The sequence below is a fragment of the Odocoileus virginianus genome, chromosome 4 (genome assembly GCF_023699985.2).
Source record: "Odocoileus virginianus isolate 20LAN1187 ecotype Illinois chromosome 4, Ovbor_1.2, whole genome shotgun sequence".
Lineage (NCBI taxonomy): Eukaryota > Metazoa > Chordata > Mammalia > Artiodactyla > Cervidae > Odocoileus > Odocoileus virginianus.
In genome coordinates, this window is record NC_069677.1 from 36,021,607 (window position 1) to 36,044,633 (window position 23,027).

The 23,027-nt window shown below is 40.7% G+C and overlaps 1 protein-coding gene across 2 annotated transcripts; it reads left to right on the top strand.

Moving 5' to 3' along the window:
- Positions 1-809: 809 nt before the first annotated feature.
- Positions 810-20,554, top strand: TNFSF10 (TNF superfamily member 10). Of its 2 annotated transcripts, XM_020879601.2 has the most exons (5): positions 876-1,094; positions 8,605-8,742; positions 11,659-11,701; positions 15,890-15,991; positions 17,859-20,554. In XM_020879601.2, the coding sequence occupies exons 1-5, from the start codon at positions 966-968 to the stop codon at positions 18,308-18,310; spliced, it is 864 nt and encodes a 287-aa protein (XP_020735260.1). In that variant the 5' UTR covers positions 876-965; the 3' UTR covers positions 18,311-20,554. The 2 variants fall into 2 exon arrangements, with proteins under 2 accessions (XP_020735263.1, XP_020735260.1); XM_020879604.2 differs by lacking the exons at positions 8,605-8,742; positions 11,659-11,701; positions 15,890-15,991; positions 17,859-20,554 and adding an exon at positions 4,979-8,598 and having other exon boundaries at positions 810-1,093.
- The last annotated feature ends 2,473 nt before the right edge of the window (positions 20,555-23,027 follow it).

The following is a 23,027-nucleotide window of genomic DNA, read 5'->3' on the forward strand; positions in this document are numbered from 1 at the left end:
ATTCAATCCTACTAATTACAGGGCTTCATCAGTAACTAACTGCAAATGAGTGCTTGTCCCCACGCCATCTCGTGGTTTCCTTGGTAACTGATGGGCTCACCTAAAATCAATTTCCACCCTGTCCCTCCCACCCATACAGGGTAGCCTCCTTCTCCCCCAAAGGGGCAAAGACTGCTGCCATGTCCTGCCTGCCATGGTGAGATTTCACTCCAGGACATTTTGCTTCAGACATGTAAGATCCCCTGTCCACTAAACTATTGATGTCCCCATCACTGTATCCCGCCTCTTTCTTCAGTCTGGAGGCTGGGCAACCACAAGTTTGCAGGCTGGTGGGGTGTGGCCCAATAACTACCTAATCAAAACAAAGAAAATGTAAGGTAAGAACATGAAGAATTTTTACACAATTAGAAAATGATGGAAAGACACATACTTATAAAACCTGGTGGCTTAGATAGACTAGCCTAAATAGTGAATGAATGGAATAGTTAACAGAAACGTGGACTGGCCTCTGGTGCCCGTGTTGACAATGACCTTTTCAAAACAAGCCCCAGATTTTGTTTTAATTAATGGATTGCAGTTTTTATGACTGTAACACTTAAAACTTTTTTCACTTTTCTAATCCAGTGAAAGAAAGCTATTGTCACTTCTGAAGGCTGCCACAATGAAGTAGCACAAACAGAATTATGTTGTCTTGCAGTTCTGGAGTTTAGAAGTGCAAAACCGAAGAGACAGAGAGCCATGTGCCCCTGAAGTGGGTAGTGGATCTGCCTTGCCTTGCTTCCCCCTAGCTTCTAGTGGTTTAGGATTAGTAGAATTGCAAGTACTTTGTTTTCTCCTCTTAACAGCTTTCAGTTTCAGTTTAACTTGCTCCTTTTCAGTAAGTGAAACAAAAAATCCGCTCCACTCCACCGCAGTCCTAATCTGCTGCTTGACTCACTCTGCAGGAGTCCCATCCTACGGCGACCATGACGCTGATGCAGGCTCCGGGCTCCAGACTTGGGCAGATCTGCGTGCTGATGCTCATCTTCACGGTGGTGCTGCAGGCTTTCGGTATGGCCGTGTTTTACATGTATCTCAACAAGGAGCTGAAGCAGGTCAGTACAGTGCAAACGCTCCCTGACAGGCGCTCTCAGCACCAGCTGGCTGGCTGCCTCTGCCGGCTCCTCTGTGAAGACTTTACAGAGCAAGAGAACCTCTCTTTCTCTGCCCTGCCCCGGGGACCCTAACTGCTAATGCCTATCATTGCTGAGAACTTTGCAAAAGTGAATTGAAGGGATTATGTGCACAAGGTATAGTTACAGAACTGGCTCCACCAGTTTCTAGCAGATGCAGGAAACGAAACTGCTGAGGTGGTTTTGTCTTCAGCAGTGTGTTAAATTATTAACTGCTGCCATTCCTTATGTGCTTTCTGCTTAACGTTTTAGAGTTCTTGGCTCAAATTCTTGGGCAAGAGAGGAGCTGTCTCAGGGGAGGACTGTGTCTGCTTTTGCTTTCTGTGACACCTCTAGGAGCTAGCACAGAGCTCCCACGTAGCAGGTGTTTACTAAACACTTGTTCAGTGAGTAACCAACCTTCACAAATGTGCTTCAGAGACATAGGGTACAGTCAAGGCTTAACCCAAAGACAGGCTCTAAGTTACCTGTAATAATGCTGTGGTGTGTTCCAAATGTTTCTAGTTATAGTGGATTTTGAAAGCAAAATTACTGAAAATAAGCCAACATCAGCTTTTGGCTTTCTATATAGTCGCTGGTACCTCAGCTGGTAAAGAATCTGCCTGCAATGCAGGAGACCCTGGTTTGATTCCTGGGTCAGGAAGATCCCCTGGAGAAGGGATAGGCTATCATCTCCAATATTCTTGGGCTTCCCTGGTGGTTCAGATGGTAAACCATCTGCCTGCAATGTGGGAGACCTGGGTTCAATCCCTGGGGTTGGGAAGATCCCCTGGAGGAGGACATGGCAACCTACTCCAGTACTCTTGCCTGGAGAATCTCCATGGGCAGAGAAGCCTGGCAAGTTACAGTCCATGGGGTCACAGAGAGTCAAACATGACTGAGAGACTAAACACAGCGCACACACACACGCGCGCACACACACACATATATATATTTAGTGTATTTTTTTATTGCCAGATAGTTGATTTACAATGTCATTTTCTGCTGTATAGCAAAGTGAGTCAGTTATACATACCCACTCTTTTTCCAGATTCTTTTCCTATATAGATGATTACAGAATATTGAATAGAGTTCTCTGTGCTATAAAATAGATTCTTATTATTCATCTATTTTATAGATACTATATATTTTTTATACATTTTTCTCATTGTTCAGTCACTCAGTCATGTCCAACTCTTTGCCCCATGGACTGCAGCACGCCAGGCCTCCCTGTCACTCACCATCTCCTGGAGTTTGCCCAAATTCATGTTCATTGCATCGGTGATGCCATCCAACCATCTCATCCTCTGCTGTCCTCTTCTCCTTCTGCCTTCAATCTTTGTCAGCATCAGGGTCTTTTCCAATGAGTTGGCTCTTCACATCAGATGACCAAAGTATTGGAGCTTCAGTATCAGTCCTTCCAATTGTGTATATGCCAGTCCCAATGTCCCATTTATCCCTCCCCCTGGAAACCATAAGTTTGTTTTCTGTATCTGTGATTCAACTTCTATTTTCTAAATAGGTTTATTTCTACCATTTACTTTCCACATGTAAGTGATATCATGTGATATTTGTTTTTCTCTACCTGGTTTAACTTCACTCAGTATAACAATCTCTAGTTTTATTGCTGCAAGTGGCATTATTTTGTTCTTTTTTATGGTTGAGTGATATTCCACTGTATATAGTACCACATCTTTATCCACTCCTCTGTTGATGGACATTATATTACTTCCATGTCCTGACTATTGTAGATAGCGCTGGAGTGAACACTGAGGTGCATATATCCTTTGGAATTATAATTTTCTCTGCATGTGTCCAGGAGTGAGAATGCTAGATTATATGTTAGCTCTATTTTTAGTTTTTTTAAGGAATCTCCATACTGTCCTCCATAATGGCTGCACCAATTTACATTCCCACTAACAATGTAGGATTTTCTGTGTACATTTTGGCTACTTGTGTATTATATGGCCGAGAACTTTGAGCTGAAAAGAATTTTGCACACCTCCATTTTATAGAGGAGGCTTGAGACTGCCAGAGAAATAACTTCTCTGAGCTCAGGCAGAAATTTGGAAGCAGAACTGGAACCAGGTCTTTGCTCAGCTCATAGGTAATGCTTCTCCCATCACAGCAGGGAGTCAGTGGGGTTAGCTTACCTCCTGCTTATGCTCAGCATGGCAGCCTAATGCATGGTGGCAAGGCAACATCAAATCTGTCAGCTGGCTAGGAAATGCAAGGCTAAGGATCTTAGACAAACATAAATTGTGCCAAAACAGTGTTTATCTGTTAAGGAAATAGATGCAGTTTGCATATCCTGTGGAGTATAAACTCGGCTGTCACTTGGCTGGGAATTGCATTTGGAAATTAAGGAAATAAATGAGTCTACAAGTATTTATGAAAATGATCACTACTGTTAGATGACCAGTAAAGTCAGCTTTGTTATAGGGCAATTTCAAAGAGTTTCTAATTGTAAGGAAAAAAACCAACATAACTCTAATCATGTTTTTTAGTTCTGTGTCTGCACGAGAGACTGGAATACTGCTATGTTCTCCAATTTAGAGCCAGTATGTCCTAAGTTTTATTTACTTCACAGTATAAATAGTGAATTTGTGTCTCCATATACAGAGGTTCCCTCAATTTGCTCATATTAAAAGTTGGCCTCATTTTAAGATTGAACCAACTGGTTCTATACTGATCTAAGTCATGCAATTATCTGTGTATGTGGTCAACTTTTTTTTTTAATTCTAAAAAATGGAAGCTTCAGAGCTTTACATCTTTGCACCTGCAAACATTCTTTCTGATTACATGTTTATATAAATGGCAGCTCAGCTGGTAAAGAATCCACCTGCAATGCAGGAGACCCCAGTTCAACTCCTGGGTCAGAAAGATCCCCTGGAGAAGGGATAGGCTGCCCACCCCAGTATTCTTGGGCTTCCCTGGTGGTTCAGACAGAAAAGAATCTGCATGCAAAGTGGGAGACCTGGGTTCAATCCCTGGCTTGGGAAGATCTCCTGGAGGAGGGCATGGCAACCCACTCCAGTATTCTTGCCTGGAGAATCCCCATGGACAGAGGAGCCCAGCAGATGACGGTCCAAGGAGTCACAAAGAGTCAGACATGACTGAACAACTAAGCACAGAAATGTTTATATGTTTGTACACTTCTGTATAGATGCACAGAAGAATTTATTAAGAGTATTAAAAACAGGAGAATTGAGATATTGAGCAAATACTATGTTTCAGAAACTTTCAAAATATTGTTTTATTTCATTCTCATAACAATTCTATAAAGTAAATATAATTATCCCATTTTATAGATGAGCAAACTAAGGCTCAGGGAGGTTAGATAAAAGGTAAAACCCAATTTTGAACCAAGGCATTAAATAGGTGTTCAGTAAGTTGTAATCAGCATGGAGCAGTCTCTTGAAGTTGTCACCCTCTTCATCAGAAAGTTTTGCAAGGGAAAATGAATTTGAATCTCTTTGAATGACTGTGTCGAGTTTGGAAAAGCATACTCAACACAAGTATTAATGTTCTAAATCAGATCACAGGTTCTACCCTGGCAAGGGAAAATTTGCAGAAGATACAGTAGGTAAGGATTATAGGGAGTGTGGGTTGAGTAGGGCTGAGGGATGTTGGATTGAACCATCACAATGAAGTCTCAAGGCCAGTAAGCACAAACAATAAATATGGGCTTAGCCTCTGAAGTCTATGTCTCTGAGAAAGTTTGACAAGGGGATTACCTATTGCTGTGTCATCATAGATGGCAAAGAAAAAGGAGGAGGAGCCCCTTATCCCCTGGGCTCCATAAATGATCCTTTATGCTATTTGGGGTTTGCAGAAACTGATTGTCAGAGACTAATGGCTGGGCAGCAGAGAGGGTCAGGACTGCCACCTTGAGGTCTCTGAGCCAGCCAGCCAGCAAAGGAGTCCACGCGGCTGACCTCAAGCCCTGCCAAGGACTGGTTATACCTGGCCTGGATGACCAGTGTTTGTCATGGCACCACCAGAAGTTGAGTGGAATCCACTTCTTAAAACCAAGGGCTCCTGGAACAGGAGAGCAGGGACCTGGTGCTATCGTTGTCTCTCCTTCTAGAAGTGTCCAAATTTAAAAAAAGCACACTTATCTCCTTGCCCCCAATATCCAGATGTGGTTAGCAAGAAAACAGTCTCAGCCACAGAAGTGCTGTAGGAAATTCCTTCTCAAAGTGTGAATGGGTGTGGAAAGGAAGTGGGGAGAGAGATTAAGCATCATTAATCATTCCTGGAATAGCCACAGCACCCCCTTGCCCATGTATCATTCACCTGTATTGGCCCAGGTATGTGAAAGAAACTACCAAATAGGAAACCTGCGGAAGGGGTGCAGGGTGGCTGCAGCTTTCTGTTGTTCAGAAATCAATACATAAGCATAAAAATATCTAGGAGGAAAAATAAGTTGTGATCTCTAGATGACAGGATTATGGGTCCCTCTTTTTCCTTTTTCTTTTTCTATATTTTATCAGTTTTCTTCAATGAATGTTGTGAATCTGTCTATGCCATCCATATGATTGTCATACAGATCTAAAGAAAATGACATTTTTATATAGTCTGAAAAGTAAAGTAAAAAAAAAAGTAAAGTGAATCACTCAGTCATGTTTGATTCTTTGCAACCCCATGGACTGTATAGTCGTGGAATTCAGGCCAGAATACTAGAGTGGGTAGCCTTTCCCTTCTGTAAGGGATCTTCCCAACCCAGGGATCAAACTCAGGTCTCCCGAGTTGCAGGCGGATTCTCTACCAGCTAAGCCACAAAGGAAGCCCAAACAATATACAAAATTGCCCACATCCAGTCTGATGTTAACCCTATAAAAAGAGATACTCCAAAGGTCAACTAGGAGGTGGAATGAGGGTGGATCAAGGAGGATTTTTACTTTTTTTACTTTTAGAAAAGTATTCTATAATTTTCTGTTTTCCAGGGTGCCTGTATATCCTCAACATCTTCAGGCTTCATTAATTCTGGGTTAACAGTGGAGTCACACTAGCTTGTCAGACTCCTTCCCATGTCTCCTTAGGACCTTAGTTTTCAAGGCAATCCTTCCCCACCTCCTGAAAATGTTTCTGGAAAATTACCAGAGGATCTCCAGAGACCAGCAGGGGATCCTGATCTGGTCTGGCCTCTGGTCTCTTCCACTTCTCAAACTCCAATTGACTTCACAGGGGCTGTCAGCTACCCTGACCACCTGATCCCAGCATCTCTCAACTTTGCCCTGTCCCAACCCTGACCCCACCCACCTCCTGGGCACTTTCCAATCGCTATAATGCAAGAAGACGAGTTGCTCTCTCCTTTTTGTGTCAGTCACATTGTTTTGTCCCAACAGGTTACAAAAGTTAGTTAAGCCTGCTTTTTTTTTTAAAAAACATCTTTTGGCTGCACCCCACAGCATGTGGGATCTCGGTTCCCCAGCCAGGTCTCAAACCTGTACCCCTGCATTGGCAGCTCAGAGTCCTAACCACTGGACTACCAGGGAAATCCCAATTAAGCTTATTTATTCAGTTTCACCAAATCAGTACCTGACCAAGGAATACCTAGTCTTGTTGGACTGGACAATGTCTAATAAAACTGTTCTTCTGGAACTTTCCTAAGGCCTTGCTGCTAAATCCAGCTCTTTTCTCTGATCCTCCCTGCAGTTTGCTAGACATGCTTTTATATTTCTAAATTGAGTTCTTTCTTTGGAAAGGCTTTTCAAGCTCCCACATAAATTGCAGATGAAAATTCTCCTACGTAAATGTTTTACTCCTGTATTCTTAAAAAGGAAGAAAGAAAATAAGCGTTTACTTAAAAGTAAATGAATGTTCTATGCCAGTGGGGAAGGAATTAAGTCAGATTTGTAACTTCTATGCTCGAGAGACCTGATCAAATGTCCAAGGAGTACGTGGCTGACATTATAGACCCACATGACTTTCACTGAAAGTTCTCATCAGTGTTTAAGTTATTTTGATTTGGAATAAGGTTGTCTTTCTATAGAAGGAAGCAGATCATTCTTACGTTCGATCTTTCCTTCAAGCTTTGAAGTCCTCTTCATTCAAATAACAGATAAAATGACTATTTCCCCACTTATTTCTCCAGAGAAAGGCATTTCAGTGGATTTGTATATGGAAATAATATCTGAATCCCAGTTGTTAAAAATGAAAACAGGAAAAAAGACCCGTCTGAACTTGCATGAACTTTCTATTTTTCTTCATGAGGTTAATCAGTTGTCATTCTGGAGTTTTCCAGATGGATTGGAGTGTATATGTGTAAGTTGTGCGTGCGTGCGTGTGTGTGTGTAACATCAAGTGCAAACTTTGCAGACCATGATCTAGTCATTGTAAATGTTTACTCTCAATCAGAATGAGGGAGCAAACCTTCAAATGGTATTTCAAGTCTCTGCAGGTAAATCCCTAACTGGTGTAAACTTTTAATGAGTCAAGATTCAAATATCTAATGGCAATGTAGTCCTGATTCTGCTATCCAGAGGAGCAGACATCACAACAGTAGCTAGAATCTGCTAAGACAGTTGGACTATAAAGAAGGCTGAGCACCAACGAATTGATGCTTTCGATCTGTGGTGCTGGAGAAGACTGTTGAGAGTCTCTTGGGCAGCAAGGAGATCAAACCAGTCCATCCTAAAGGAGATCAACCCTGAATGTTGATTGGAAGGGCTGAAGCCAAAGCTCCAAATATTTGACCACCTGATGTGAAAAGCTGATTCAGTGGAAAAGATCCTGATGCTGGGAAGGATTGAGGGCAAGAGAAGAAGGAGGTGACAGAGGATAAGATGTTTGGATGGCATCATGGACTCAATGGACATGAGTTTGACCAAACTCAGGGAGAGAGTAAAAGACAGGGAAGCCTGGCATGCTGCAGTTCATGGGGTTGCAGAGAGGGTGACCCAACTTGGTGACTGAACAACAATAAAAACAACCAAGAGGGTCAAAGCTAAGATCAAGAAATAGAACATGACCTGTGTCCTAAAGGGCTGATTAATTTGGTGAGGGATCCTGGAATATAAACAGACTCCACTGCCTACTCTGTACCTGTGTGGGTTTCCAACTGTAGAGGGGGAATCGTACCACGTCCGAGCAGGAAGGGACCTCAGAGATCACTACAGGGAACCAGCTTGAAATGCAAATGAAGAAGAGATTTTGAAGTGAGGAGGCAATTTGTTGAGCGACACACAGCTATCCAAAGACAGGAGCCGCAAAGGCGTTGTGACACCAGATGCCTGGCCCACACCTGTTTCCTCTCTCCCACATCCAACTGCTTACCTTTATTCAAAGGATGGAAGACCGCATGCTTACTTCTACTTCAGGCAACGAGCTCATCCGAGGTACTAAGACGTCTCTGAACATGTCATCAGTTCCTGTTATTTTAACTTATAAATGAGCAAAAGGAAAAAGCACTTGTGTGTAATACTGTGTTATATCCATCTCAACCCAGATGCAGGACAAATACTTCAAAAGTGGCTTGGCTTGCTTCTTGGAGGAAGATGACAGTTCCTGGGACTCCAGTGATGATGAGAGTATGATCGATCCCTGCTGGGAACTAAAGTCACAACTCTATTTGTTTGTTAAAAAGGTAGGTGAACCATGGTGTCACTTTACCAGTGGGCATAGGAGGTCAGAGGAGAAAGAATATTTTAGATTATGATGTCTAGAGTCCTCATTTTGTAAAGGAGAAAGCTGGAACCCAGAGTGTTTAAGTGATTGTCCTCAAATTCACAGAACTAGGAAAAGGTGGGATCCACCCCACAGTGGGTCCTGATTGAAGCCTATTCTAGAGTTTATTCCTCTCTTCCAGAGAGCTTCCTCATCTAGTCTAAATATTTTATCTTACCTTGTGGAAATGAGACACAGACAGAACAATATGTCCAAGGTCACACACTAACAAAGGATGTGCGTATTTTTTTAGTTATTCAGAAGACAAAAGAAACCAAATAATGATATTTTATATTTTTCCCACATTGTTGTTCTCTGGAATTAAGTCTTTTATTTTTGTACACATATAGAGCTGAAGAAAGAGGAAAGGAAAAGGGAAAAAAGATATACTTTGAGAAACTGAAGGTGATGGCATCTCAATTCCCAGTAAATTACACATACAAAATATTATTTTCTGCTTGTGAAAATTGCTTACATAAGCTCTCTAGCAGAAAGGTTATGGTAGCTAACAGTTTATTTCACTAGATGTGATTATGTAATTATACTCTGAGTGACATGACAGGCCAAACAAAGTTTCTTTTCTCAGGCTGCTTTCTTACTTGTAAGATGGCGTTAGTAATGTTTACCTTTTGCATATCTGGAAAGGTCAGCCAAGAATACAAATATGAAAATACCCTGTAAACTATGATACACAATCATTATTTCAACAGTTACTGGGGACACTCCCAGAGTAAGAGGAGGATGTGTTTTAAAGAAATGATTATAAATCTATTGTCTGGTGCTCAGTATGCCTTTCTATAGACACAGTGTTATGTTGGTGAGTAGGCTCCGATTTATAACCCTAAGCAGCCCTCACAGTAAAGCCCAGACATCCCCTGTGATGCGATTTCTATGACAAATAAAATCAGACTTCCACCTGGTTGTCCTAGAAACTCATCTTCTCCATGGCTGCCCTGGAAACACAGGTGGGGCGCTCACTGCACACAGGCATTCCTGAAGCAGCTGGAACTCCATTGCCCCAAGTGACAAGGACCAGGAAAGACGCAGGTTTGGGGAAGGGTCCTGAGGAAGCTGAGGAGTGGGACCCCACAGCCCCTGGGATCAGAGAGGTTGGCAAACCCACTGGTGGCAGAGGAGCGAAACTCAGAAGTAGAGTCGAAATCTGGAAACTGAGGAGGGGCTGGATGCAGGGGCAGGAAGTGGGGAGATGAGAGAAGCAGTTTGGGTGGGTTTTACTGGTCTCTTTCCTGCTCTTCCCCTCTCCCCCCATTCTCACATCCTACCACAAACCAGAGAAGGGAGGGTACCCAGGGCAGGAGAGAGTGTAGGGTAAGAGGGGGAAGACTTCCCCATATTTCCAGGTACCACATGAACAAACAGATCATTTCCCATAAATGTCCTTTATGGACATTCCACATGTTATTAATATCTCCCCTAATCCCCAAACAGCTGTGAGGAAGGAATCATTATTATCTTCTTTTTTCTTAAAAAAAAAAAAAAAAGATAAAGAAATTAAAATAGTCCATATCAGTTCAGTAACTTGAGAAAAGTTTCCCGGGGCTGGTAATGAACAAATTTTAATCCAGTCCATCTGCTTATATTCTAACCATTCTGGTTTTTTGTTGTGTGCTTTTGTTTTTGGCTGTGCCGCGTTACATCTTATTTCTTGGGCATCTTTTTTTTCCCTGTCCAGGGATCGAACCAGTGACCCGTGCTGTGGGAGGGCAGAGTCTTAACCCCTGGACAACCAGGGAAGTCTCATTGTAATCGTTCTTTTTTTCTGCCTACTACCCTGTAAGAATTAGCCTTTTCCTTTTCCTGCTCCTCCTGTTTTCTTTCTGGCTCAGAAGGCCAGTGACAGAGTTAAAGTGCTGAGGCCCTTGCTTCCCCTCCCACACACCAGTGACCTTTGCCCTAGAGGAGCCCCAAGCTGTTATCTGCGGTCAGGGCTTTTGACAAAGAAAAATGCTAATATGGGGCTGGAGTACAGAGGAGGTTTCTGACAGTTATGTGATTAACAATGGTGATTGGAAAGGTGGGCAGGGATGGGGAAAGAACTGAGTAGAGAGAAGTTTAAAGCCGTGGGTGAGCCATGTCAGGCTGGGCTCATTGAACCGAAGGGCTCAATTTCATTCTTTCTTACTGGTTTTCCCCACTGGTTAGCAAGTGGGGAAAGAAAATGATATGAGGTGTTTAGTAAGAGATGGAAATTTGGTAAGATCTCTTTACGGTGAGAATGTCTCAGCCACATTCTCAGAAATGAGAGAGTGACATGGTGCTAGCAGGTCACCACTGGATGGGGTGTGTATGTCTGTGGGTGTCATGAGAGAAAGGGAGTGTGCCTTATACCTTCTGTCTTGGGTGTGTCCAATAATTTAAAGCCTCTGGAATCTAACACACGCATACATTCAGAGACACACAGTGCACTTATACACATGCTTGCATGCAGACATACCTCCCAGAAAGTGAGGTGACGTGGCCATCACATCTATTAGCCACAAGGAAGTCTGGGCACGTTAGGCTGACCTCACTTGGAGAAAAATGACTCCTTCCTGTGGTGCTCCAGGTATGGCATTTCAAAGACTTCATCCAGAAACAGAAGTCTCTCAGATAGAGGACCATCCTTTCATCAATAGTAAGGAACAGCTGCCTCCATATTTACCCCAGCTCCCACCCTACCCCACATGCTCTTTGCTTGAACAACTTAAAGCTGCCTAAGTTGGTATCTTAAATGCAGAAATTTCCTGTTAGACATCAGCAAGAAGAGCCATAGACATTCAATAATCAGTTTAAATGCTTAGGGGAATTAACCAGCTTTATTCAATACTATTTGCAGATGATTTTGAGAACCTTTGAGGAAATGATTCCTACAAATCCAGGTATTATTTTTTGTTATTATTTTAATTTTCTAGTGTCAACCTCCTGATAAAGTGAGTACCTTTCCATCCTTTTGCTCTCTACTCTCACCCAAACATCCCACCTCTGAGTGATGCTCAGTAACTCAAGATGCTTGATTCTGTTTCCCTATTGGCATTGGCATTTGAACCAAATCTGAGGCCCACCTCAGGTATGAACTTTATTTCATGGGAATTTTATTCTTCCAATGTGGATTTACCTTTCATCTCAACTTCTTCCTTTCTTTGTTTTTACCTTCTAATGTGGGTAGCTTTCTGGAGCATAGCTGGAAAAAAAAATAAGGGGTCCAAAGTTACCCATCTTCGCTGCTTCTATCCATGCCTAGGCTCTAAGCCTTTCTTTATGCAAAAATTTTGCTCCATCGTCTCTTTCCCAACAATCCTTCTTACCCAAAATCCTCTTTCTGCAGTCCCCACACCTTTGCCATCTCCACTGATGGTTGGCCAACTGCTCTTGACCCACATCCCCTTTCAGTGGGTCTTTCAGAGAAGACCAAACTGGCTTCTCTGGTCCTCTGCCTGGCTTCTTCCATTCTTGAATTTTCACATCTCTTTCTCATCCTCCATCCTCATCACCTCTTCGAAGAGAACTTCTCTGACCAGCTGTCTAAGAAAGTTCCCCCACATCCTGTTTTGCTGTCATACTTATTTTGTTCGTTTCCTTTGGTAAATACATGTGTATAAATCAAAGAAAAAAATATATATATATTCTCTGTGTTCTGATTCCTTACTACATGAAAGATCTACAAAGATTGAAAACATGCCTATTTCTCTCACCTCTCTATACCTGGACTTACCTCTATATCTCAAACCTAGTAGATTCTCTTTTATCCCCCTGGTCCTTACCTGTACCAACTTTGGCATGCATGTGCGTGCGTGCATGTGTGTGTGTGTGTGTGTGTGTGTGTGCGCGCGTGCATGTTTTGACTGAGGTGAAATTCACATATCATGTGATTAACCATCTTGAAGCATACGATTTGGTGACAGTTAGTGCATTCACAGTGTTGTCTCACCACCATCTCTGTCTACATACAAATTCTTAATACAGATTTTGTTAATCAAGACATAAGTGAATGTAACTGATGAATTAAATTTGCTGCTTCTTCACATTTAGCTCACCATAACCCCATTTTCCCCTACTAACGGTCATACAGGCCTCCATACATGTACCACAGACTTAAAGTCCTGGAGTACACCATCCTGGCAGAGAAGAAACAATGTTTTTAAAATAGATATTTGGTTAATGATGTATTCCTACTTTTCAGCTATCCTTTCCCGTTACAATCATCTTCCTCATCCCTTGATAACCCCCAGTTCAGTTCAGTTCAGTCACTCAGTCGCATCCAACTCTTTGCAACCCCATGAATTGCAGCACGCCAGGCCTCCCTGTCCATCACAAACTCCTGGAGTTTACTCAAACACATGTCCATCGAGTCGGTGATGCCATCCAGCCATCTCATCCTCTGTTGTCCCCTTCTCCTCCTGCCCCCAATCCCTCCCAGCATCAGGGTCTTTTCCAATGAGTCAACTCTCCACATGAGATGGCCAAAGTATTGGAGTTTCAGCTTCAGCATCAGTCCTTCCAATGAGCACCCAGGACTGATCTGCTTTAGGATGGACTGGTTGGATCTCCTTGATAACCCCCACCATCCTTCATTAAATATGAAGGCAAGACCTGGTCCCAGGATCTGAGCATTCGTTCTGGTCATTTCCCCAAAGCCAAAGGCAGTAGCAGGAATGATGAACATGCCATCTCTTCTTTCTTTAAAATATTTATTTGGCTTCCTCGTATCTTAGTCATGGCACACAGGATCTTCATTGCATCATGTGGAATCTTTCCTTGCAGCACATGGACTCTCTAGTTGTGGTGCTTGGACTCAGTAGTTGTGACACATGGGCTTAGTTGCTCCATGGCATGCAGATCCTAGTTCTCCAACCAGGGATCAAACTGCATCCCCTGCATTGCAAGGCAGATTCTCAACAACGGGACCTCCAGGGAAATCCCTCCAACTCTTCTAATGAGGAACACCAGATCCATGGTTTACATAAGATGTATGTACTATTTTCAGTTCTGGGAGAAAAATATTCTTTTTTATATTCATCCCAGTGGGGTGCAGAAATCACATACTTCTCAGTATACCAAAATGTATCCATGACACTCAAATATGCATATTCATAGGGTATCTTGGAGTTGTTTGCTACAGTCTACAGGAAATTTCCTCTCTTCAAAATTTGCTCTTATATCTAGGCTTTCCTATATCCTTGCACTGACCTCAAATGCAAGATATTTGTAACTGGATTCCACTACTGAATGTGTTAAAGCAAAGTGTTAAAGTCTCAGAGCAGTCAAGACACTATGAATTATTTATCACTGGAAGTTCAAAGTAAATGAACACATCAACTTTGAAAGCTGAGCGTTCTGAGAGTAACATGTAATTGACTATACATCCCCATGCTGTGTTGGGTCTTCAATATAGTACAAATGCCCACTATCCTGAATAAGTAACAATACCAGATAGATAAAGTCTTCTCCCTGTTTCTTTCTCCCCTATGGAATTTTGTCACCTCATTTCAGTTTCCTCTACTACTAGTCTAGATGGAAGCTTCCTATTCTCAGACCTGATCAATTACAATTGTTGCTAACCCACCAATCTCTAGCCCTCTCGATTTCTACCGTCAGAACTTACTATGAGTTAGTTTAGCCTAAAGCACAACACATATCTTTTTGCTTCCCTGATTAAAACTGTTCAGAGTCTTCTCATGTCTGTAAAATCCAAATCTCTTAGCCTAACATTCAAATCCTCTGTAGTTTAACTCCTCATTCAAGCCTGAAACTAAACTCCTCTGATGCCTGTATCCCAGGAATGCTCTGTGCGTCTTGTTCTAGATCTAGAACAAGACTGTTCTAGATCTCTGCGAACGCCCTTCTCCCACTGTTGTGGGCTTTAAGCCTCTCCATCCTCCCTCATTTCGAATAATTGTCCTGCACCTCAAATGCTTTCTTGCTTTCATTTGTTTATAGTTATTTATCTGTGTTCCTAGAAGTGTGCCTGGAATGGATGTAATGGGCACTTTGGTTTGCTAGAGTAAGTAAATGAAGGGACCTTAGTCCAGAACCTCCCCTGACTCAGCTTTCCAACAAATAGGAATCTTTCCTCACCCTTTCTTTCTATTTCATATGGGTCAAATTTCACTTTCTAATTTGTATCTTCCCTAAACCCTGTAAGTCCCTTGAAGGCTTAGATTATACTATCAGTGATTAATTTTTTAATCCCCCATGGAAGCACTGCCTTGTTCATGGACATATTTGTTTGGTGAAACCATACAATTAATCTTAACAACCAACGTAAGCCTCCTGGAAAGTTTTAGCTGATTTTTAAAAGAGTAATTTGTTGAATTTGTAGTCATTTAGTCTGCTCTAGAGTACTTCAGATGGTGGTCGGTAAATGTGATTTGTTTATTGAGATCTAGTGAATCAATGATTTATATGCTCATACACTGATTATCATGATCATTATGTTGTTTCATATACCTTTTGGGAGGTGAGGGAAGTGACTGCTGGATACCAGTTTGTGGCATATATGGACATATAAACCATGGAATCCTGTGGCCATGAAGAAAGTTGAGCCATAAACCCCATCTGAGATAGTGAATGATGTTTTGTAATTGCTGTTCCTTTAGAGTAGGTAGTAGCTAGCAAAGAGGAAAATATAATTGAAATGATGAAAATTAGTATCAGCTTTTTCCTACATACAGCTCAAAGTGGAAAGTTGCCAGTACTTGGTTATTTGTGCACTTTTAATGCCTCAGCAGGAGTATTATGCGTCCATGGTTTTATCACTATTGTTGTTTAGTAAAAGTGTCAGGATCTTCACTTTGTTATATTCTAGTAGAACCTTATCCCTGAGATGCCAATAAATTACAGCTTAAGATACTGCTTATTCCACCTATCTAAAGTACTTTTTGAATTAAACATAGGCTGAAGTAGACTACTCATATTACTAAAATGTAGGTTGGTTTTATGGAAACCCATATAATCAACTTTGGGAGCCCAGTGTGTTTACTATGCTTGATTGACAAGTACTGTGAACAGCAATGTATTTACGAAGTAGTTTGATAAGTGATAATGATTCTTTGTCATTTCTCTTTTAGAAAAACAATATGATCCTTACCTAGAGAGAGGAAATGGTCCTAAGAGGGTAGCTGCTCATATAACTGGAAACACTCAGAAAAGAAGCATGTTGCCAGTTCTAGGTAAGAGAAATGATTAATATATGGTTTAAAGGCAGGGAAGGGAAGAATTTGTTCTAAATAATTTATTCTCATATCTGAAATGTTTATATGGCTATCTACAAAATGGTCAGTAGTAATCAAGTCTCAGACTGACTCTTCAGAAGCAAGATTACAAGATAAGTAGCTTAGTTACTGCCCAGCACAACTAGCCTCAAGAAAATTCTGAAATGAGAGAACTTAGAGTTTCCCATGCCCCCATTTTTTATTTTCTTATTTTTAAAAGTAATTTCTCACTCTTTCATCAAATCTTTCTCCTCTGAAAAGGTTCTAAATCAGTCATCTACTTTTCCAATGAATCACCAAACCCTCCTAGTGACATTTGCATTAGATTGAAGCACAAAAAGAAAAAATGGCCAATATTTGACCACTTTGCACTTATGGAAATGTCAGTTTCATATAGTTTAACCAAATAGGTTAAGCCTAATTTTAACTGGAGAACAGGTGTCCATATATTGCTGAAGTTAGTGTGTGAGTCTTGTAATCTAAACACCCACATGGGAATCCCAGTTCCTCCTCACCAAGTTCTTCATTTTGAGGAAATTACTTAACCGAATCAAGCTTCATTTTCCTTCTCTCTCTTTTTTTTTAGAAAAGATTTTTTTTATGTGGACCATTCTTAATGCCGTTAATGAATTTGTTACAATATCACTTCTGTTTTATGTTGTGGTTTTTTGGCCAAGACTCATGTGGGATCTTAGCTCTCCAGCCAGGGATGAAATCCAAACACCCTGACTTGGAAGGCTAAGTCTTAACCACTGGACTACCAGGGAAGTCCCAAGCTTCATTTTCTTCACATAAAAAGTAGAGATAAAATTTAACTCACAAAACAGTGAAGATGAGTGCAAAATGCAAGTGCATTTTAAGTACTCAGTAAGTGGTGCTTTTATTATTGTGAGAGATTTTGTCCTAGGTTAAAGGTATTTCAGGCATCAGTTAATGAATGAAAATTTTGTTGGGTTTTTTTGTTGACTGGTTGGTTTTTGTCTGGTTTTACTCTGGGCAGTTGCCTTCATGGTATTCCTAAACTGGTATTTTTTGAGTTAATTGATGTGTTCTGCCTATTTGTGAGATTGTTATTTCACTATTCCTATTTACGATTCATCAAATAATATGGTAGTTGTTTTAAACTCTTGAAAAACTAAGTTTTGTACCAATCATAGAGATGAGCCCAAAGTTTAAAGGAATATCCTATCTCAGTAAGGCCCATCTTCATTCACAGTCTTCAGGATTTAAAGATCCAAAGATCTGAAGATCTTTAAATCTGGTCGCTTTTGCCAAGCCCTGTACCTTGCCTTATTTGTCGAGATGCCTGCTGCTTGGAAGGTGCTTGTGACACTGGGTTACTGAGAAAGACCAAGAAGGAATCCAAAAAGATCTAAAAGAGTAGCAGGAATTTATGAGCTCTAGGCTTGAGGAACAGACATGTTTCTTTTGGTTTCCTTCTACATTGTCAATCTGAGCTCACCCGCACAGGCAAGGAGCCAGGGGTTCTGGATGGAAATTCTTCCCGGGAGTAGACTGCTATCCTAATGAACCATCCCATGGTACCAGTCAGAGCTGAGTGTGGCAGTCAAGCTACAGCAAAATAAGGGACTTCAAACAGGTCACAGTGCCATGGGAGCCTCCAGATTTCTATATGATTAGGATTTAGACTCCTTGGAAGATTGAGGGAGAGTGAAGTTTTTTTGTTTGTTTTTTTTGTGTGTGAAGTTTTAAATTAGATTAAAATTCTTTACAGTTTCAACCAAAGTGTTGTCTAGCCACAGCTATCAGGAAACTCCTTGCTTTACTACAAGTTAATTTTATTTTTCTCCAAACTTCATCCCAGGCTCCAAGAATGAAAAAGCTGTGGGCCATAAAATAATTTACTGGGAGTCATCAAGAAAAGGACATTCATTCTTAAATAAATTGATCTTAAGGAATGGAGAGCTGATTATCCAATACACAGGATTTTATTACATCTATTCCCAAACATACTTTCGATTTCAGGAACCTGAGGAAGGTTTGGGAACTGTTTCAACAGAAGAGAACAGAAAAAAAATCAAACAAATGGTACAATATATTTACAAATACACAAGCTATCCTGACCCTATACTGCTGATGAAAAGTGCTAGAAATAGTTGTTGGTCTAAAGATTCAGAATATGGACTCTATTCCATCTATCAAGGAGGAATATTTGAGCTTAAGGAAAATGATCGAATTTTTGTCTCTGTAACTAATGAGCGATTGGTTGACCTGGACCAAGAAGCCAGTTTTTTTGGAGCCTTTTTAATTGGCTAAAGGATCTATAAAGAAAAAACGGTGCCCCCAGAGTGACCTGTCACTTTTCAGAGTGATGTACTTCAGAAATGTGGTGAAAGTAAGGCAGCCTGAGCAGAACAACTTCAACCAAAGGATCTACCACACAAGCTTTTTTGGTATCCTGGATTCTCTACCACTTAGCTACCTGGGAAGCCGCCTCTGGGGCTTCCCACCTTACCACCAGAAATCTAGAAGATTTTCAATTTAGAAACATTTATGTGGCAATTAACATCTCTGCTTCTTTACCATCTACTTTGTGAAGATACCAGAAGACTGGAAGGTCATGGTCATTGTATGCAGGACGCGAAGGGAGTGGCATACTGCAGGACCCTGTGGTAGCTGTCCTGGACTCTCAACTTGGAAATAAGAAAATCCCGTTGTATTTCTCCATTGTCTGTTGTAACTTGTCCTTTTTTATTTCTAATTTTATTTAGATGTGAGTCTTATTTAATTTTATTTGATTTGAGTCTTCTCCCTTTTTGTCTTGATGAGTCTAAGTAATGATTTGCCAATTTTGTTTATCTTCCACAAAACCAGCTTTTAGTTTTATTGATTTTGCCATTGTTTCCTTCATTTCTTATTTCTTCTCTGATCTTTATGATTTATTTCCTTCTACTAACTTTGGGTGTTTATTTGTTCTTCTTTTTCTAGTTGCTTTAGGTGTAAGGTTAGGTTGTTTGCTTGATGTTTTTCTCATTTGTTTTTTACAGTTTGAGTTTTTCACAGTTTTTTTTTTTTCCCTGTAATTGATATTTAATCTTATATAAGCATCTCACACAGCTCAATATCAGAAAAACAAACAACCCAATAAAAAATTAGCCTGAGGACCTAAACAGACATTTCTCCAAAGAAGATACAAAGATAGCCAATAAACACAAGAAAAGATGTTCAACATCATTCATCATTAGAGAAATGCAAATCAAAACAACCATGAGGTACCACCTCACTCCAATCAGAATAGCCATCATCAAAAAATCTACAAACAGTAAATGCTAGAGAGGATGTGGAGAAAAGGGAATCCTCCTACACTGTTGGTGGGAATATAAATTGATAAACCATTATGGAGAACATTATGGAGGTTCCTTCAAAAACTAGGAATAAATCTACCATATTACCCAGCAATCCCACTACTGGGAATATACCCTGAGAAAACCACAATTGACATCTACCCCAATGTTTATTGCAGCACTAATTTACAATATCCAGGACATGGAAGCAACCTAGATGTCCTTTGACAGATGAATGGATGTAGAAGTTGTATATAGATATACAATGGAATATTACTCAGCCATAAAAAGGAACTAGTCTGAGTCAATGGTAGTGAGGTGGATGAACCTGGAGTCTGTTATACAGAGTGAAGTAAGTCAGAAAGACAAAAACAAGTATTATATGTTAGCGCATATATATGAAATCTAACATGGAGAAAAAAAATGGCAACCCATTGCAGTATCCTTGCCTGAAAAATCCTATGGACAGAGGAGCCTGGCAGGCCACAGTCCCTGAAATTGTAAAGAGCTGGATACGACTGAGTGACTGAACAGCATGGGATCTAGAAGAAGAGTACTAATGAACCTATTTACAGAGAAGAAATGGAGGTGTAGTGTAGAGAATGGACTTGTAGACACAGGAGGGGAAGGAGAGACTAGGACAAATTGAGAAAGGAGCATTAACATTTATATACTATCGTGTAAATAGACAACTAGTGAGAAGCTGCTATGTAACACAAGGAGCCTAGCCTGGCACCCTGTGATGACCAGTAACAGTGGGATTGGGGGAAGACGGAAGGGGTACATGTATAATTATGACTAATTGACACTGTTATAAAGCAGAGACCAACACAAGTTCACGGAGACTTCACAACACAATTGTGAAGTAACTGCTGCTACTGCTGAGTCACGTCAGTCGTGTCCGACTCTGTGCGACCCCATAGACGGCAGCCCACCGGGCTCCCCCATCCCTGGGATTCTCCAGGCAAGAACACTGGAGTGGGTCGCCATTTCCTTCTCCAGTGCATGAAAGTGAAAAGTGAAAGTGAAGTCGCCCAGTTGTGTCCGACTCTTAGCAACCCCATGGACCACAGCCTACCAGGCTCCTCCGTCCATGGGATTTTCCAGGCAAGAGTACTGGAGTGGGGTGCCATTGCCTTCTCCGTGTGAAGTAACTGCCTTCCAATAAAAAAGTAATAAAAATATGTTACTTTTTCAATAAAAAATGACTTTAAAATATGTATTTTTGTGTATTTTGTACTTAACATTTTATAGTAACAAGGTTAGTAACAATGGGGAAAAGAACTTCTAACGTCTTTTTTATGGTATCTTTTATCTAACATGTCTTACAGAAGAAAGAAAGAAACCGCTCATTTTTATACCATGTGATTAAAATATTATCAGTCCTTTCCTTTAAGGTTAATGCTTTTGTTACAGACTGAATTGTGTCCCCACAAAAGAGAATGTCAATGTCCTATTCCCCAGTACTTCAGAAATGTGATCTTATTTGGAAATAAGTTTGTTGCAGATATAATTAGTAAAGATGAGGTCGTAGATGAGGAATAGGTTGGGTCCTTCACAGAATGTGACTGGTGGCCTCATTATTTAAAGACGGAGATTTAGTAACAGAAAGACTCACAGGAGGAAGTCCTCGTGGCAGCAGAAGCAGAGATTGAAATGATGAAGCTGCAAGTGAAGAGCCCCAAGGATTGACAGTCCTCATCAGAGGCTCAAGAAACAAGAGAGGATTCTACTCAGAGCCTCAGAAATCTGCTGACACCTTGATTTTAGACTCCTGGCCTCCAGAACTGTAAGAGAACAATTTTCTGATGTTGAAAACCTCCTGGTCTCTGACACTTCGGTTCAGCAGCCCTAGGAAGCGTATGCAGCTTTCCATACCATGTTTAAGAAATCTTTTTTTACTGATGTCACACAGATGTCACCATTAATATGTTTTTTTCTGAAATCTTGAAGTTTAGTCTTTCGTAGTTTGATAGTAGGACTCAACAGTAATTTAATCCATGAATGATGAAGGGATATAATTTTATCTTCTACCATATCAGTGACCAGTTGTCCAACATTGTTCAGTGGCTAGCCCACTCTTACCCCATTGATTTTAATGTCTAACATCATACACCAAGCTCCCAGGGGTCTGTTTGTGTGCTCACTTCCCACCCTCCCCCCAACCCTGCATTGGATTGGTTATCAGTTCTTGCACTCATTCCATCCATTTTCTAAAAATTGTGGTAAAATATAGGTAACTTAAAATTTACCATTTATTGTAAAGTAATTAGCCTCCAACGAATAAAAATAAATGGAAAAAAAAAGAAAAAAAAATTTTAATAAAAAAAAAATGTACCATTTAACCATTTTTGAGCATAGAGTTCAGTAGCATTAAGTACATTCACATTGTTGTGCGACCTTCAGTACTATCCATGTCCAGAACATTTCATTATCCCAAGCGAAAACTTTGCAACCATTAAGCAATAACTCTTCATTTCCTTTCCTCCAGGCCCTGGTAATCACCATACTACTTTCTTAATGAATTTGACTGTCTTAGGTAGCTCATGTAAGTAGAATTATGCAGTATTTGTTCTTTTGTGTTTGACTTATTTGATTTAGCATAATGTCTTCAAGGTTTAATCGATGTTGAAGTATGTGTCAGACTTTCTTTAAAAAAATTTAAGTATAGTTGATTTACAATGTTGTATTAATTTTTGCTGTTCGTTTCTTTTTAAGACTGAATGAATGACCCAGAGGGATGGGATGAGGAGGGAGGTGGGAGGGGATTTCAGGATGGGGAACACATGTAAATCCATGGCTGATTCATATCAATGTATGGCAAAAACCACTATAATATTGTAAAGTAATTAGCCTCCAACTAATATAAATAAATGAAAAAAAAAAAAAGAAAAAAAAGACTGAATGATATTACAGCATTGGAAAATAGATACTATATTTTGTTTATTCATGTATCTGTTGATCATACTTTCTGGCTTTAATGGTTACTATTTGCTTTTCTATAAATCTTAACTTTCTCCTTCTTTAGTCCTTTGTTTCCAAACAATCCAGGCATTTGGTTGTTTAATTCACAAACTTTGTGCAACATAAGTACCTTTCATTGTGGCATTTTAAGGCAATATTTAGAAGGGAAAGAGTTACATTTGCATGTGCAGAATTCAGTTGGCAGTTTAAATAAACATCCCGGGAAGTCTCAAATTTCATTCCAAGTTCCACTGATACAGTATCAGAACTATATGTAAATTTTTGAACAATGTGAATAATGACTATAGCCACCCGAAAGGAAAACAGTCCATTTGACCTGAAGCAGAAGGAGATAGGAAGGAATGAAAGAAAGTAGTCAGACTTCTTATACTTTATAGGAAAGGCCCATAGAGCTATTGAGCTATGGATATGTGGTATTCCTCAAAACAAGGGAAGAAGGACCCCAAAGACAATTTAGAGATCATTAAGGCTTCCTCTTTGGTCTCAAAAGTTGGGACTGTATCACTTGGATTTTGACAGGCCAGACAACGCTTGCCCATGACTATGGGGGTGGTGCCACGCAAAGCCATGGGAACGATGCTACCAAAGCTGTGGAGGTCAGGCCCCTGCCCAGCAGAGCCCTCAGAGACGTCTGCCTCTGCCCAGATATCAAGGCATGGAGCCATCTAGAACTGTGGGCACTCAACCCAGGCCGAAGACCACAG

Bases quoted from the DNA above. Each gene is read 5' to 3' on its own strand.
- TNFSF10 (XM_020879601.2), top strand. From the start codon at position 966: ATGACGCTGATGCAGGCTCCGGGCTCCAGACTTGGGCAGATCTGCGTG. The intron at 1,095-8,604 runs GTCAGTACAGTG...ATCTCAACCCAG, and splicing joins TCAACAAGGAGCTGAAGCAG to ATGCAGGACAAATACTTCAA. The intron at 15,992-17,858 runs GTAAGAGAAATG...ACTTCATCCCAG, and splicing joins AAGCATGTTGCCAGTTCTAG to GCTCCAAGAATGAAAAAGCT.